The sequence below is a fragment of the Solea senegalensis genome, linkage group LG1, assembly GCF_019176455.1.
Source record: "Solea senegalensis isolate Sse05_10M linkage group LG1, IFAPA_SoseM_1, whole genome shotgun sequence".
Lineage (NCBI taxonomy): Eukaryota > Metazoa > Chordata > Actinopteri > Pleuronectiformes > Soleidae > Solea > Solea senegalensis.
Genome location: NC_058021.1, coordinates 14,718,194 through 14,736,280, shown reverse-complemented (window position 1 = coordinate 14,736,280; position 18,087 = coordinate 14,718,194). Strand labels below are relative to the sequence as shown.

General features: G+C 41.6%; 2 protein-coding genes and 1 long non-coding RNA gene across 8 annotated transcripts in view; 2 read left to right on the top strand and 1 right to left on the bottom strand.

Moving 5' to 3' along the window:
- Positions 1–529: 529 nt before the first annotated feature.
- phc3 (polyhomeotic homolog 3 (Drosophila)) lies at positions 530–12,816 on the bottom strand. 5 transcript variants are annotated; one of them, XM_044045255.1, is made up of 15 exons: positions 12,752–12,771; positions 12,585–12,674; positions 11,484–11,695; positions 9,913–10,098; positions 9,750–9,827; positions 9,145–9,303; positions 8,951–9,040; positions 8,650–8,851; positions 6,842–7,600; positions 5,215–5,495; positions 3,839–4,001; positions 3,638–3,758; positions 2,391–2,520; positions 2,001–2,274; positions 530–1,224 (listed from the first exon to the last, which is right to left on the bottom strand). In XM_044045255.1, exons 3-15 carry the CDS (start codon positions 11,658–11,660, stop codon positions 1,070–1,072), a joined length of 2,775 nt encoding a protein of 924 aa, XP_043901190.1. In that variant the 5' UTR covers positions 11,661–11,695; positions 12,585–12,674; positions 12,752–12,771; the 3' UTR covers positions 530–1,069. The 5 variants fall into 5 exon arrangements, with proteins under 5 accessions (XP_043901190.1, XP_043901180.1, XP_043901170.1 ...); XM_044045245.1 differs by having other exon boundaries at positions 12,561–12,816; XM_044045235.1 differs by having other exon boundaries at positions 12,581–12,816.
- LOC122781553 lies at positions 9,304–11,554 on the top strand. 2 transcript variants are annotated; one of them, XR_006361808.1, is made up of 3 exons: positions 9,304–9,341; positions 9,733–9,837; positions 11,492–11,554. It is a non-coding gene; the product is annotated as an uncharacterized LOC122781553 (long non-coding RNA). The 2 variants fall into 2 exon arrangements; XR_006361809.1 differs by having other exon boundaries at positions 10,832–11,554.
- An 888-nt stretch (positions 12,817–13,704) lies between the features above and the next one.
- prkci (protein kinase C, iota) overlaps positions 13,705–18,087 on the top strand; it is a 28,340-nt gene continuing 23,957 nt past the window's right edge. Inside the window, exon 1 of the mRNA XM_044036131.1 lies at positions 13,705–14,224. Coding sequence (XP_043892066.1) covers positions 14,142–14,224 — 83 coding nt within the window. The 5' untranslated portion in view covers positions 13,705–14,141. The remainder of the gene's footprint in view (positions 14,225–18,087) is intronic.

The window sequence follows — 18,087 nt, the reverse complement described above, 5'->3', positions numbered from 1 at the left end:
GCTCCACACCTGCGTCTCATCCCTTGTTAGTCTCCCTGCTTTTATTTAAGGTAAGTCTTCATTTTGTTCTCTGTTGTTTTTCATGTATTATCCATCAGTTTTTTGTGATATGTAGGCGATCATCCAAGAATGTATCCACTGTAGAACTACTCCACTACTCTACTGTGAAGCTTGACAGAAGCCTAACAGATAGTGGCACCAACAAATGATGTTTGTGGTTGATACTTTTCCATTTCACTAGACCCACAAAAAAAATTATATTTTATGTTAAAATCAACATAATCAACGTGTTTTATATGATTTTAAATGAGTCTTAAATCCATGTAGAAACCAAGTACTAAATAAAACCACACTAACCAAATAACACACTGATGGAAATAGAGCTGAAACAATTACTTGATTATTAATCGATGCTTCTTAAATCTGAATATTACAAAAATCATTACAACTTGAAATACTGAGCCACTCCGCCCCCAGAAATAACTCCAAGTGCCATCTTGAAATTAGTTTTTACAACTGGGTTTATTTATTTTAATTTAATTGTGGTAATAATACAACAATAATAATGATAAATAAAATTGTTATCAGTAGTTTTGATAATTGTTATACAACAGTTTGCTGACAATCAATGGACAGTCGTGTAAACCCTGACACAGCCTCCTTTGTGTAATAATAATGCAAATTTAAAGTTGTTTTCTCTCTGTTTACAAATGATACAAATAACATTTCCAACCATTTTGAAACAAATGGAGAGCTGCGACAATCACAGTAATGGGAATAATCAGAGGTAATAGAGAGGAAGAGCAGCTCGTCTTTGTGTTAATCAGCTGTGAGATTGACGCGTCTGCTGCGACAGACGAAACAGCTGGGAACAGATGGCGGCGTCACGAGTGAAGTCCTTGGCAGTGATCTCGGGGAAAACTGCAGCCCGTGCGGCTCCTTGAGTCAGACGAAGAGTGGTGCTTCAGGTTCGAGGAGACGCGTCCGTCCCCCGCTTCAGTTTGGTCTTCGTCCTGGTCCAGAGCGACATGAACTCGCTGTCAGTGTGTGAGTAGGAATGTTTCAAAGCTTATGTGTCTTTCAGGGAGTTGATGTGGGCACAGAGTTTCAGAGCAGGTCCCAGTTTTAAGTTCATGGTGCTGACCAGGTGATCCTCTGTGAGCAGCAGCAGAGCCTGGCCGTCGATTTCCTGCGAACGAAACTCCTTGGCTACACTTGGACCGCCTGGAAACAAAGACAACACAGGACAGCTGGGTGGTAGTGGTGTTCAGGGTCAATGTGGACCCTCATTAGAAGGAGTCAGTTTAAAGAATGTTTTTAACCATTCCCTCTTTACACACAGGAGCACAATCTGCACCCCAGGGAGAAATAGGGATTGGGTGCAGTCCTCCCCCCCTCTAGTCCATGGGCTGCCTAAAACCATCAAATCGAGTCTATCAAATGTGGGATTGCTTCCACGATGATGGTTGCTAATGCTATTATCAGCATTATATCAGTATCGGCTGATATTTGGTGTTAAAGTTGTTTTGGTTTTTTTTACGTCTACATCTGCTGTAACATGAGTATGAAAAAAATTATGTTAATGTTACAAGAGAAGAGACTAAATGATGGAAAAACATCAGTACCAGCATATGGGATGTTGCCAAAAAAGTCTATCTGGGGTCCAAAAGTCAAACAAAGGCATTACTCCCCTTCTTAAACCGTCCATGTGTGAGTGATTTTTGAATGAACATTTACTCTGAGCGTGTTTGATAACACGTTGCATCAACTACTGTCCCTGTAAATAACAGAATTTGTGTTTCTAAGACTTCCATAATGTTGCATTACTGCCACCTTCTGGATTCTTCCTCCTCCTCCTCCTGAGAGATGAGACTGTTTTCACTATCAACCCAGAGAAAACACACCCAAACATGCAGGAAGGCCCGGGTTGTCGCGTAAGGCAACAGCTCTAACCACTACAGCGCCATGTGGCAGATTATAAATCACTTCCTGTCCTGTACCTGGTAAGGAGTTGACGTAAGAAAACACTTGCTCCACATTCCACTGGGACGGACAGCTGGCGTCGTCCTCTCTGTCAGAAACAACACTGATTGTCTCCAGGATCCTCTGCTCGCTCTCGCTCTCTCGCTTCCTCTCAGCCTGCTTCTGTAGCCTCGTCTTCATGGGAACAGGAGGCTCATCTCCTTCCTCTTCCTCCTCCTCCTCCTGTGCTTCTTGCAGCTCCTCCTCCTCCTCCTCTTCTTCCCTCGGTGAACACTGCTGCCGAGTCTGAGCCTGTGGAACAAGGCAAGTTATCGCCTGTAGTATTTAATATGAGCTATGAGTTTACTGTTGTATCTTTAAAAGATGATGTTATATTCCTGGTCTTCTTCAGGTCACTGAGGACTGACCTGTCTGAGGAAATGCTCTCTGGAGGCTCTGTTGATTCTGCTCGGGGGTCGTCCTCTCCTGCCCATCGGCCTGTGATCCCAGCGGCATGTTTTCAGCATGGTGATGCGCTTGGTGCAGCTCACACTGAACCTGAGCCCACAGAGAGCGAGTCACACACAAACACACACAAACACACAAACACACACACACACACACTGGGCCCCTGAACCCCTGAGTCACAGTGCTGGGGACGATTGTCAGCAGTAGATTTAACGATGATGAACAAGTGCAGGGTGTTTGTGGCAGAATGACGACTTACAGTTATGAGTTCATTTGTGTTTATCATTGTTTTTAGCCCTAGGACACAGAGGAAGATGAAACGGCAAATCATGGCTTACAGTTAAATCATTTCTCAGGGGATTTGTTGATAACAAAATCTTTTAATATTAAATGAACATTTTGCCTTTAATTTTAACACACTCAATCCAAGAATTGGTCCAAGAGTTGGAAATAATTGTGTGCACATATATATGTATATATAATAATGTATAATTCACTGTGTTCAACAGTGGACTAACAGTATTATAGAGAAACACACTGATATTTTACGTTCAATAATATATAATCTTTGAAAACAATACAGCCTGTTTAAATTGTATATATTGGTCTGATTTTTTAATGTGTCAATTTTATATCCTCTTGTGTTTATATTGCGTGCTCACATTTTTATTGTCTGCTGCTGTGACACTGGACGTTCCTCCAGAGTGGGATTAACAAAAGGATTCTCTTTATTTTATACCTTATTTTGCTTTGGTGCCATACTTTGTAGTTTCTTGTCTAGTTTTGTTTCCTGTTGTACTTTGTATTCTTTCTCCCCATCTAGTTGTACTTCGTCCGGTTACTTGTTAGTTTAACCCGTGTTGCGTTAGTCCTCCTCTAGTCTATGTTTCCCCTTTATTCTCTGCAAGTTTAACCTTGTCTATCCTTCTTATTTCAGCCGCCATTATGAAAAGATCACCGTGGGCACACAGGTTGGAATAACAAATTAATGTTGGGTGGGTTCCGGTTCACTGTCCTGACTTACATGAACTGCACAAAGCACCAATAATGTGATCAAGCAACATCTGTGCATTTGCTGCTGAGACATGACTAAGTTCTGCTTTGTTCCTTTTTAGGGTAAATCCTACCATACAACATATATGCATATTAACATCTTAAGTCTTGTGTGTGCGTGCGTGCGTGTGTGTGTTTTCTTTCATTTATTTACCTTCTTACACAGGTCATGGAGCAGAAGCGCTTGGAACGCAGAAACGTCTGAGCGTAACCTCTGCTCCCGCAGTATTCACACTGCAGCAGCACTGCTGCCACGCTCTCCCTGAGCTCTGCAACTGCACACGACCAGCTGTTCGTTAGTGTCTCACACACGCGCACACACACACACACACACACACACACACAGAGTCCTCACCATCTGCTGCAGGACCATCGTTCTCCGTCTCTAAGTCTGTTGAATCTGACTGGTCAGCATCCAGAAGACTGTCCTCTGCCGCTGCTGCGTTCCCATTGGTGTGGATCTCCTGTGACTCTGGAAGTGAAGCCTGCTGGTCTCCTGAGAGCGAGAATGAACCCACCTGCATCGAGATGTGCAAAAACATGAGCAATGTCAAGATACAGACAGTAGGTTTTTACGGTTTTAATGGATTTTTTAGTTGATATTTTGTGTATGGTTTGGAGACAGTGACACTAGAGGAGGAGGGGCTAGATGTTGCAGAGCTGAAGATGCTGAGATTTTCTTTGGGAGTGACCAGGATGGACAGGATTAGAAAGGAGCATATTCCAGGGACAGATCAGGTCGAACGGTTTGGAGATAAAGTAAGAGAATCAAGGCTGAGTGGTAAGTGATTATATTAGACAAAGGATGTTGAGGATGGAGCTGCCGGGCAGGAGCAAAAGAGAAAAGACCACAGAGAGAAGGTTCATGGATGTTGTGAAGGAGGACATGAGGACAGCTGGTGTTACAGTACAAGATGGAGGCAGATGATCCACTGTGGTGACCCCTAACATTGTGGCCTGGAATACATGGATACAAGGATAGAGCTGAGACAGAGGTTGCTCCTAGAAGGAACTTGTTCAAAGGGAAAAGACTTAATATCTTCTATAGCTGGTGATATTCAGAATTATTCTAGGGAATCCTGTGAAAAGAGCAAAATCAACAATGAAGTAACTGGACTAACTGGTAAAACATTGTTCCTTCATGTTAAGAAGTTTCACTATCATCCAAAAACATGACATGCACCTTTATTAAGACCTATTATTAAACCTGCTGGTGTAAATACTCAAATTGAGTAACATTTGCCAAAACTAATTCATCAAACTCTATATTTGTGATACATTTAAAGATTAAAAAGTAATATAATAACCTTGCATTTCAACATTAACAAACAACTTTCAACAGCCACATTAAAACCAAATAGTGTTGGGAATTTTTTCCATTTTCCCTTCAGAATTTATTAATTGGTGTGGATTAAGATTCTGTCAAGTTTTCCTAGATTTACCGTGTGATATTTTCCATCCTGTGCTGATGTTGTTCTGCATAATAGTTTACTGACGCTGTAACCACGGGCAGAATTGGTGCAGTGTATCTGAAACACACCTGCAGGGCAACTTCTCTTTGATTCTGTACTGATGTTTTCACGTCTTATCAAAGATTCTGTGGAATTCTTTGATCATGGCATCACATTGATTACACTGCTGAAATGATCTATCATTTTCTCAAGATTTCAGGTTGAGCTACAGCGTCCACCACCGCTGACCGGAGTGAGCCGAGGCCCCTCGGTGACTCACCGGGAACGGCTCCACACCCTCCCTGATGACGAAGCCCTCTATGAGGTGGGTGAGGACGTGGCTGGTGAGGATCCTGTCGGGGCTTCCCGGCAGGCTGGTGGGAGCAGAGGGAGGCTGACTGGGGCTTCTTACTGCAGTGGGAAGGATGGGAGGGGGAAGCGGAGACGAGGGAGGTGGAGGGTTGTTGCTACTGGTCGTGGTGGTGAGCGAAGACGGCTCCTCCGCCTGTGGTGCCCTGGTCACTGAATCACGAGTCGGGGCGGCAGGTGAACGCATCCCTGCTGGAGAATAACATGAAAAAGCATGAAAGAATGTTTCACAGACCGGTAAAACTGAATTATTGCATTGTATAAATAATCAAATGAATGATGGCTGAGTTCCGTTTATCTTCCTCAGTTTCAGGGCGCATGCCTGTGATGTCCAGATTTACATTTACATCAAAATGGCTGCTGTGCAATGGGCCCTCATTTCTATTCTACTAAACACATAGAAGACAGAGCATTTAGGCTGCTTTTTTGTTTTCTATTACTATGTTAAAATGTACAGTATATACAGCGAGGGTATGAGGATGTGCAATATAGAATGTCTTATATCCTTTTTTTCAGCACAACCTAGATCTGATATATATATATGTGTGTGTATATATGTATGTATGTATATGTGTATATATATATGTATATGTGTATATATATGTATATATATATATATATATATATATATATATATATATATATATATATATATATATATATACATATATATATATACATATATATGTGTGTGTGTTTATGTATGTATATGTTGACCAACTATATAAACACACCTGAGCAAAAAGTACTCAAAATGTTTAAAACCGGATTGAATCTGTGAAATTTGGAAAATCACAGTTCAAAGTTCACTCGGCGCTAAAGCCTGAATATGTAACCTATAAATACACATCCAGGATGTCCATATAAGGAGTTGTGTATTATTCCCATGGCAATTTACCAAGGGTGCCCCTTTGGATAAGCTTCAGTTATAGGCTCATAAAACCACTTATTTTTTTTATGAAATTTCCGAAAACTGACAAATGACTGACAACCTAGTGGAAAATACTACTGTATTGCTTTTTTATTAAATATATTGTGGCCCTTTTTTATATCTTAATTCCCTCCACAGTGACTGTTTACATGAACAGTCACTCATACAATATTTATAAAATATTCTGTATAATGTACACTTAGACATACATTATTCTGATCTTATATACAGTATATATGCCTTAATTATGTCGTTACATACTTATGGGGTTTTCACATGCAGTAAATGGGAATATAAGATGAAATATTGTATTTATAATTTATGCATATATCAAAATGTGAGATTCAAATTATTGCTGACTATAAACCTAGTCAACGTCCTGGTTGCAAATCATCTATATTGCATTAGGTGTTTTCTCCTCATTTTTATTTTCTTTTTATGTTTATCATTTTATTCATTTGTTTGTTTATACATATATATACATATGTGTGTATATATATATATATATATATATATATATATATATATATATATATATATATATATATATATATGTGTGTATATATATATATATATATATATATATATATTTATATTATATAATTACCTGCTCCATTTTGCTGAGGAGACACAGTGAGAGGTGTTGGTTTCCTGTCCATCTGTTGACCTGGAGAACGTTCTTCCTTCATCTCCTCCGAGCTCAGTCTATTCTCTTTACACGTTGGCCCTGACGGAGATTCAGTCACTGACGGGGCGTCGCCACGTCTGACCAGATGCACCTTCAGGTCCACGGCCACCGTCTGAGGAGGAGGCAGGTTCTGGTACGGCATCCGGACCAGCGTCTCCGCCACGGGAAGCTCCTGCTCTGTCAGCATCACCCGCCCCGACTGCACGGCCAGAGCCTGGACCGAGTGCAGGGACAGTCTCTGGAGGGTGGCCGGGGGGTTCTGGGGCAACCTGGGGAGAACCAGAGGAGGAGGTGGAGGTGGAGGCTGGTTCTGCATGTGTGGGAATAAGGTCCGACGCTGTGGTGCGGCCACCAGAGGAGGAGGCTGTGGCTGAGCTGATGATGCAAACCCACTGGTGACAGACGAAGAAGAAGAAGAAGAGGCAGAGGGTGCTTGGGGGTCACTGGTGTTTTGTGACTGGGTGCTGGGTGTGGTCAGTCTCTTCAGTGAAAGCGGAAGGGGGTGGGAGTTTGTTTCCTGTGGAGCTACTCTGAGGGCGATGGGCTGCAGCTGTCTGTGGTTGAAGGCGCCTGCTGTGGCTTGCTGGAGGATGAGCTGGTGGTGCGCCACCTGCTGGCCTGATGGACAGGTCAGCTGTTGCTTGACCAGAGCATGGGTGCACTGCACTGGAGAATAGGCTGCAGGAAAAGAGATGAATAGAAAAATAAAACTGCACACATCTGAAAGTGACTTATACTTGTTACAGTCCTACCGTTGTTCTTTTTTTAAAACCTTAAAGGGATAGTAAGGGTTTTTGAGGTGAGGTTGTGTGAGGTACTGATGCATGGTGAGCACTGACTTTGCTGTGTGACGCTGCAGGTGCCTGAGACACACATGCTCGTACTGAAACAGGGCAGCCAGTATAGGGAAACTAATTTTAGTCACTTAAAGGATCTTTAGTATCATTACACAACCGGTTCAGCAGAGCCGCTACGTCTCAGCGTGCCCGGCAAAATGGACCAACCCGAGTGAACGTGAAGATATCATAGACTTATCTTAGCAGTTAGCTTTGTATTACTAGAATAGGGGTAGTATTTTTGAAAAATTGTGCTTCCCAACCTCAGTTTCCCCTGAGTCAAGAAATATCTTCATTCTTTTCTTTGTTACATGGCCACCAGTGACACTTGGTCTGAGGCTTGAAACTGCTACGCTAATTCTGCACATTTAGACCCACTCGTAGGGGGGCGGGATCTCATTCCCAGAATGTAAACAGTGTCCGCCATCTTTGCTAACAGTTACGCTAACAGGACGTAACAGGAAAATACTACCCCTGTTCTAGTAATACAAAGCTAAATGCAAGTTGGTGAAGTATTCCTTTAAGCAGGGGTACATTTTAATTTGGTGCATCAATTGTTAAGTGGCTAAAATGTGTGTTTTTGTGTGTCTCAGGCTGGGGTCTCAGAATCTCACACAACTGTCACCTTAAGGTAAGAAAAACTGTTGGCTTTGCTAAGCTTTCGTTTTGACAGGACATCTTGATTTGTTTAAAACTATTAATGGAAGCATGAAGTTGAAATGGGAAGCATGCAGCGTCTCTTAGAACACACATTTCTTCGCTGAAAGATAATGAGATAATTGGTTGGCAGCAAAAAACACCCCTGCATTAGTGTGACTCATCACTTAAGACTGAAAGACATGAGCTCAGTGGAAAACTTTGCTGTTACCGCCTCAGAACACATGAACTAACCTGTGGTTACAGTCTGAGGTCCAGGCTGAGCTGCTTCACTCGAGGCGTCGGTCAGCTGGTTGGCCTTCAAAGCACAAAGTGATGTTTTGGACAAAGAGGCAGCTGGAGACCGCGCTTGGGACTGAGCGGACGGTTTTAAGATGACACTGTGAGCTGTAGCCAGTGCTGCAGGCAAGTGAGCGCGCAGAGCCAGATTCTGCACCTGAATATAAGCAAAGAGAGAGAGGAAGTTCTACAGCTCTAAAAGTCACACATGGCACTCACGCCTTACTTATTCTTCTGTGTCAGGCAAAATCTGTACCTGAGAGGAGGTTGGCAAAGAGGAGCAGGAGGTGAGAGCGGGGGGGTCTGACTGAACTGCAGCCAGTGAAGCTGCAGGAGTCAGAATAAGCTAGGGAAAAAAAAACACATTCAGCAAAAACAGAAGTAGGGCAAATGAGTCACACAGTTTCATAGTACCAGTATGACCTGGAGCTTAAAAAAAAATACTTATACCATCTGAGTACGGAGGTACATCTGAGCTTGATTACAGTTGGCTGGTCGGTTTCCCAGGAGCATGGCCTGCTGGGAGACTGTGGTGGCAGCAGCAGTGGAGTTGGATGTGTGGGTGCGGCCGATCAGCTGTGCCGACACTGAAGATGTTGGCAAAGTGATCTGGATTCGGGGAGGCGTGAAAATGGAGAATTACTGAGGTTAATATTTGTATACATACTGTAAATATACATATAACATGTAGAGTAAAAGACACAGAGACACAAACTCATTTAAAATCTTCTGTACTCTGTTATCTTTTTGCACTTGTCGTATATTCTATACATTTTAATACCTTGTGGCTTTTTTTAACTTCTGTGTGGTAACTATGATACTGGAAAGTTGAATTTCCTGAAGGGATGATTACACTTACTATCCATATATCTAAGAGGAGTTAAAAAAATAACAGCATAGACAAATAATAATCTAAAACATCTAAAGAAAGGAAGCGCACTTAATTTGTGCTGTATATTGTTCTGCATATCATCTGTGTTAAAACAGAGATTTGATGACGTAACATTGATGAGTAAAGTGGTCGTTTCTACCAATCAGAGCCTTATAATGCTTACTGAGTTTGAAGAAACACCAGTGGCTTGAACCAAACTGCCAGTGGATGATGTCTGTGGCTGCCTCTGACAGACTGAACCCTGAAAAGAGGTGAGAAATCACATTTTAACTCTCTCACTCATTTCATCCACATTAAAATGACCCTTCACACGTACACACACTGACCTGCTGGATGGTGGCCAGACTCTGCAGCTGGGGGTTATGTTGCTGCTGCTGTTGCTGCTGTTGCTGCTGCTGCTGCTGGTGCAGAGCTGCTGTCTGCAGCATCAGGTGCTGCTGCTGGGCTGCGTACATCTGATGCAGGTACTGAGCTGCCATGCTCTGAGGTCTGTGGATGGCGTGCTGGATCACCTGCGGCATCATGTCACAAAAAACACGAGCTGCTTTACAAAATGAAATTTCAGGCCTGCCATCTTCTTCTTCTTTTCATTAATTCTTCTACCACTGTCTTTTACTTTTTCCTTTCAAATGATAAAATGCACTGTCTGTTACCTGGGTGTGCTCACTGCAGAGCCACAACATCACCTGTTACTTGGACACGATATGGTCTGAATTGTATGAACACAGAGCTTAGGTGTGAGCTTCATTGTGTGGAATAATTCCCAGTCGCGTTGTCCACCCTCACAGTGTCAAGTGTGTGAGTGTCCTCCCTCTTCTGGCCATTTTCAGCTATATGGTCACTTTCTGTTCGACTCTATTTCTGCAGCCTTTGCCTGAGGTATTATTTACCCACAGTTCATAGCATGTAATCACCAACCTGTCATGGCAACAGGAAGGAAAAAACAAAACAACAACTCCGGCACATAAGAAGTGACCAACCTTCATGGGATGTTTCCATAATGACCACATTTTGACCACACATACACACACGGTTGGTGTAGTGGAGTTTGCATGTTCTCCCTGTGTGTGCGTGCGTTTTCTTCCTCCCACAGTCCAAAAAAAATACATGCGGAATATGGGGATTGGGTAAATTGGTCACTAAATTTACCGTAGGTATGTGTCATGACCAAGAAAGCAGGTGGTGTTTAGTTGTTGTCTTGTGGTTCCTGTTTTATATTGAAATTTATCTCTCTTCTCGTTTCAGGCAACTTGTCTCTTCCCCTTGTGTTTTCCAGCCAGTCTGATTGTTGGCCCCACCCTGATTGTTTCCACCTGTTCCCCATTACCGAGTCTCTATTATGGTTTGTCTCCTTTTGTCCGTGTCAGTTTGTCTTTTCTTGTGAACCAGAGAACCAGCGTAAGCCTTTGTCTTCAGGAATTATCAGTATCTGCTCCATGCCACTGTGTCGTCAGGTTTTTGTACTTTTGTTTTCTACTTTGTCAAGCCCTTTTTTTCTAGTTTTTCCCTCGAAAGACTTAGCAGTGGATTTTTGTTGCACTTTGAAAATAAATAAAAAGTTAGTTGATTTTTCACTGCAATTAGGTCCAAGTCTTTGTCCCTGTGTGACAGAATGGTTGTTTGTCTCTGTATGTCTCTATTGCCCTATGTCAGCTGAGACACAGTGACCCCGCAACTTTATCCTGTGGAGGATAAAGGAGTAGAAAATAGATGGATGGATGAATACTGAGGAGCTTGTGTTAAAGTCAGTGTGGGTTCCAAGTTTAATGGTGTAGGGACTGGGCCAAACCCTAAGTAGATTAAGGTCCTATATTAACAGAACTAACTTCCTGTAAAAAGGAAACTATATACTCATGGTTCTGTCTCTCATGCATCTGTGGTCTTCTCCGTCCATTACCTGCACAGCCTGCCTCTCGGACGGCAGGACACTGAGGGAGGCTGAGGGCGCCTGGGTGCACGTGGTGCTACTGGAGCTGACTGTTGCCATGGTGACGGCAGCTGATGTGGCAGGAGCGATGGAGGCCACAGTTCTGTTCTTCCCTGCCTGCTTCTCCCCTGTGCTCTGCCTCTCCATCTCCCAGGTCACACACTGACTCAGTGACGGTGAAACTGTGCAGATAAAAGAGAGACATTAATTCACCGGGACAGAGTCTTGAGTTACATTAAAGGTACAGTATGTCAAATTTTAAACATTTTGCGGATAAATATTATTCAGCCTTCAGTTAACATCAAAACTCAGTTAGTTAGTCCGGTGTTACACACCTTTAATGTCACATAGAGATGCTGGTGAAACTGGACTCTTGAAAGATCCTCCTTCTATATCTGGGATGTTTGACAAGGAAAATACACTTTCATGCTATAAAAATAACAGGCTTAATCTGCACTGAATTTAAGAGTATAGCTGCCCCTGGTCCATAATGCAACGTAAATGTATCTTTATCTAAATTTGTTTTAAAATAGTGTCAAAGTGCAAACACTGCATATAATCTACATTACATACTGTGAATTGGGGAATGTCTTCCTTTTGTTGTTGTTTGACCTAATTAATTTCAAATCTAGCCATAAAAATGTATACTGTAGTATAGTCTGTGTTAGAAACAAAGGACAAGAGGAGGACAGCATAACGGATTTTTAGAAAAGAAAAAAGTGAATCATTCCCATAATTGATTACTGATGCTTTGTGCCACTCACACACATCTGGCAGACAACGAATTATTTTCATAATAATGCTAATGAAATCATCTGCCGTTTGACACGAGAATAAAGGGAGGTGATGAATATTGATTGGGTGCTCTTTTTTTTGCTGCAGAGCCGCTAATTGCAACCAGATAGCGAATTATAATGAAGCATAAAAACCACCACGAAACCCAGTCTCGTCTCAGATGCACTGTCTATATTTCAGGAGGATGAATCAAACACAATCAGGCTGTCGCTCTCAGACAGACAGATAGACAGACGCATGCACAGCATTCACCTCTTGTCGGCGGTGTATACCTGCCTGCTATTGTACGACACGGGCCATCAGGAACTGACCAAACCCCGGCACATTGTCCCAGTCATGAAGCTGCTGATGCTGCGTCAATACTGTCTGAAATTGAGATGGAAATTTTTTTAACTGTAACAACAGGCAATAAAAAAAACAGGCACCGGCACAGCACCGCTCACAGTGCGGGAGGACCTTCCACATGCGGGGAGTCTGCTGATGCTGCTGCTGCTGATGCTGCTGCTTGCTGCTGCGCTCACCGCATCCACACAGACAGCAGCACTAACAGTAACAGTGCTTTATATATATATATATATATATATATATATATATATATATATATATATATATATATATATATATATAATGCATATATGGGGAAACACTTTATTATGATAGACCGCTCAGTAGGGCCGGCTCAAGACTTCATGTGGCCCTTTATTAAAGCCAGTGGCATGCACAGACATTTGAATAAAGGACAGAGGCGAACAATTTAAAGGACACCTACGCTGGGCGCTGGTGGAACAAGCGCCATTAAGGCTCTGGTATACTTTTGCGCACAACGCGACCTTGAGTCATTAAGGCAGCGTTCCCAGATTTTAGAACCTCAGCATATTTGAATAAGGGAAATTTCATGCATAATATTGTACGCTGATCTTGTATTCAATAATGATCTATTGTTGTTTTGTATAATGTATAATGTTTGTATTACAATGTACTACACAATATATGGTTAGATCATTGCATGAAGGATTGAAGTGTTTTATTGGTGTAGACCATGTAGGTAATTATTTAAATATATTTCAATGCAAATGTTGAAAAGCTGTCACATGTATTTATGTCATATGTGTAAACTATTACTGTGTAATGTACCTTCACAATTTTTTTTAAATAAATCACATTCCCCTTCTTTGAAGTGTTACACAACTAACTCGTTTCTAAAATTAAATTAAAAGAAAGCTTTATTTATTTATTTGCTTCTGAAGCTTGGTCAGTTTTGTTGTTATTTCCGAACCAGATCACTTGAATGCGGGACCGTGTCTTGAGGGTTTTTACGATTTCCGAGCTCAGATATTTGATCTTGAATGCAGCAGCACTTACACACTCTAAAAGCTTGAGTTGGTACAGTCGAAAAGCTGGACGGAGGACACGATTGACATTGCCAACAATTAAAATACTCTAAATGTGTTTGTTACACTTAATGAACAACACATGTTTGTGTGTATCAATGTTTTAAACCAAAATCCATTTGACGTGAGTGTACATGTCGGTAAGATGCCAAGTTTAAACGCCACCCCAAACATTCCGACAGTGGACTCTTCCGGTGTTAGGCCTCTGCAGTAGGGAGTTGTTTGGCGGATCTCGCAAGTTTTCCTACACTTTAGATGTACATTTTGTTGGTCCAAATACAGCGAGAGTCTTGTTTTCTGGCGTCACTTATCTCGTCGTTTACTCGCCGTGTCGACATAGTTTACAAACTAAGTGTTTGGGCGTGTTACACAACTACACAGCTGAAGGAAGGGAGGGAAGGAAGGAAGGCATCGGTGAGTCGGAGAGACCGCGGCTGAGCTTATGATGCCGACGTTGCGGGACAGCACCATGTCCCACCCCGGCGAGAATTCCCACCAAGTCCGGGTCAAAGCGTATTACAAAGGGTAAGAACCCCCCTGTTATCTCCAACATGTGATTTATACTGTCCATACGCCGGTTTGCGGTGGTTTCAGACTTGGAATGGTGGTAAACCAGTTAGCTAACATTAGCAAAACAGCTAACGGCTTGCTAACATAGGGTACCAGGTTTCGGTAAACTTGACCAGGCAGGTGAAACTGTCCACACACAACGTCAGTTTAAAGCCCAACTCACGGTGTCACTTTAAAAACAAAGGATATACTTTTCAAGATCTATAGACTCTGTCAAAATGAGTTGTTCATTGAGCTAACTGCAGCTAGCAGTAGCTTACAGACCCAGTATCTGTCAGTAACTAGCTCAGATTTAATTGTTTTAACATCTAACCCAGGTATTTCGTCATTGATTCACTAACATGAATGTCCTGCTGACACTTTTTTAAGGTAATTTTATTTCAAACCTTTATGTATGGAGTGACAGGGAGTCAGTTTGGAACAGGTGAAGTATCGTTATCATTATCTTAGTAAGTGCTACAATAGTTACATTTTTTGTGGTGATTTCAAGAACATCATAGAGACCACAGTGTTAACAAATAAGTCCTACTCTTTCTTTCTGAATTTCTCATTTGTTTGTTTGTTTTGTTTATATATATATATGCGTGTGTGTGTATATGTATATATTTATTTATATATGTATGTATATATATATACAAAATGAACATATACATATATATTCTGATGGGACTAACGCATTGAAATCAAAGGTGGGTTTTAAGCAGCCTATATGGAAACCTAATTGGAAATAAAACATGAAAGTTTTACTCCCTAGTACTGAAACAGATTCAGAAAATAAAGGATGGCATGCAGTAAATAATCACATGATACATCACTCCATACTCTGCATTTCACTGGAGTGGAAAAATAGAACAATTGGTGGACGAGAGGAGGTATGAACAGAGAGTTATTCATTGAGAAGTGTGCCATGCAAATCGTTCGTTCTGTGGTGACCCGGACTTTTTGTTTTGCGCCACCTATTGTAATCTTGGTTAAAAAACTCCCAATATTCACTTAACTGCAGAAGATGGGAACACACATAAATCTACATTTTCTTTTTTTCTGATTTTTGAAAATTTGAATAAATCTTGCATAGCATTCTAAAGACACATTTTTTGTTGATCAGTGAGTAGAATGATGAGTTTGGTTGAATTTGGTTGCATTCAAATATATAATCTCTCTATATACAGTAGATACTGAGTTGTAAATTGTACTCTATTTTTATTCTTAAAGTAAAAACATGTCTACATATGGTTATTTGTTGTCAAATGTCAAAGAGCTGAATCCAAATTATTTGGTTTAAGAAGCCAGCACTGGGAAATGTTTGTTTTATTTACTTATCCATTCTGAAAGTAATAGTTTTAGCTCCATTTGCAATCTCTGCAACACTTCTCCATAAGGGCATGTTACACATAAACATTACTGTTCTATCAATCCATGATTGTCTCTGCCAGTGGTTGTGTGACTGTCGGATAGTGATTGCCCCCCTGCCTGGCAGAGGCAGTGGATTTGTTTTAGTTTCACACTTGGAGGATGTGGTGATGGACGTCATTGGTCACCCGTTGTTTCTCTGGCACACCCTGTCCCACTGTCACTGTTTGACTGAGCCAGTGGTTGGAGCTCAGCCAGCTTGAAAAACATGTAGTGCAAGTTACCACAGCCAGACCTGTTGTATTTCTCACTGGCTGTGTGACACACCTCAGGATCTGGGTAATGTGTGTTGTTTAATTGTCATTCTGCAGAGCAAAGCATGTGAAGTATTTATGAGCTTGCTGCTCAGGAATCTCAGCTATGTTGGAGTGCAGAAAAAAATGGATTTAACTCACTGTATTTGGTATTGGGGTGCATTAAGAGGGGATGTCATCAATGATATTGTTGATTAATTGTAGCAGTTAGAAGAGTGGGTTAGTGGGGTTAATGATTCTCTGAATCAACCTATTTGATCCAGTAGTAGCCTCATGTGGTGCTTACTTTTTGTTTGGACAATCTAATTTGATAAACTGCTTTATCTCACACTAGACATTCCTTAAGAGTTTTGATGTTTAAACATCTTAACAAAAGTTGAGTAACTTATGTGACATTGGAGCTGAAACACTTTGATTATCAACTACTCGATAATTAAAATAACTATGACTATGGCAGCTCTGAGCACATCATGTGTCCGGTTTCGTTTTTCTGTTTCAAAGAAGTCACCAATGAAATCTGCTGATAGAATTATTTATTTGGCTGTTTAGATTCCCGGTGCCCGAAAGAAGATAACTATTTGAACATTTCAAAACATCCTGTCACCTTGAATAATTTGCAAATAATAGAATAATAACAATTTTAAGTTGGAGATTTTAAATGGCTCTAAAAAAGTCTCAAGTGAATCTACTGACAGTAGAGTGTCATCAGCAGATTGCTGTCAGGCTGTAGCAGTTGCAGTCTGTCACTGGTCTGTCTTCATGATGGTCTCATTTTCACTGAAGGTCAATAGAGGATATTTGACCACATGGTCAGAAACTGACAGTGATGATAAGTGGATGAATTGAAACAAAGGAATACGAGCAAATACTTTGTACTAAACGGGTAATGCTTGGGTGCATTTTTAAAGTTTCTTTCTGAAAGAAAGATTACATTTTAAATGAATGTTGCAAATGGAACATTCATTTATGAAACTATAACAGGAGCTTCACAAAGAGTGCATCTGTGTTACTCTATATTCTATCATAAGACATAGTTTTCACAAGTTTCTTTTTCCCTAAGCCTCTTTTTGAAGAACATGCAGCCCAAAATTATATCTTAGCAAAGGCTGTGATTTGTGGGTTTTACTGCCACAGTGTTACCACGTCAGGTGAAAATTACAAAGAAAAAAAAGTGTCTTTAGTGTTGGCAACATTGACAAACACGAGAATTCTTATGAGTCTCAACTTCAGGATTGCTGCATAAAGCAAGAGCATGGCATTACATTGGCTCAATGGAGCCATTAATTTTTTTGAAAGGAGCTGTACTTTTTCAAAGACGAGCATTTCCTTTGGAAGGCTTGGCTTTGTATGAAATACGGGAAGCTGTCAGTGAGTTGTATGTTGTTGAGTTTTTCCCCTCTGAAAGCTCCTCAAGCGCTGAACCACAAATTAACACACCCACTTGTCCTTCAAATCACTCACACATTTCCACTCATTGTAGTGTGAGTGTAAGAGATTTGAATCTGCCGCTTATATGTGTTTAATGTATCTGTTGGACTCAACACAGCAGAAGTGTTCGTGTCCACTCTGTCTCATGGTATAAATGCCCTTGTCCTCAGGTTTAGCTTGGGTGCATATGATTGGTTCTGTTGTGCTGCAAGACTCCAAGCTCCCCCCGTTTAATACGACAGGTGGACGTAGTTGCCTGGAGACGGCAGCATGCTGGAGTCTGGACCAGTAGAGCCATGGGTTGGGTTGGTGGCAGTTTGCCTGTTTTCGCCAGTTTTTTTGCGTAGTTGGCTCTTTTTGGACAACTCTAACTTACAGTGTGCTTTTTTTGTCTGTGTTAGCATGTCATTCTTGTTCTCGGAGCTATTGCATGTGGATTGTGTAGAGGTGATGCAGGGGGCTATAGCCATGGCAGTGCTGACAGAGAGATGGATGGTCCTAGGTGCTCGTGGAAGCCTAGAGAGGCACCCTGACCCTTCTTTCTGCTTGAGCGCTCGCCGGTGACGAATGGCTTCATGCCGGGCAGATGGGGCTTCAGAGTCCTACTCACGGCAGTTAAGACCCCAGGGGCACAGGCCAAACCCCTCTCCATTTCCTCCTCCTCCTTTTAATTTAGCTGTACTCCAGGACAGAGGAGAGCGGAGGAATGCCAGGTCTGTGAGGAAT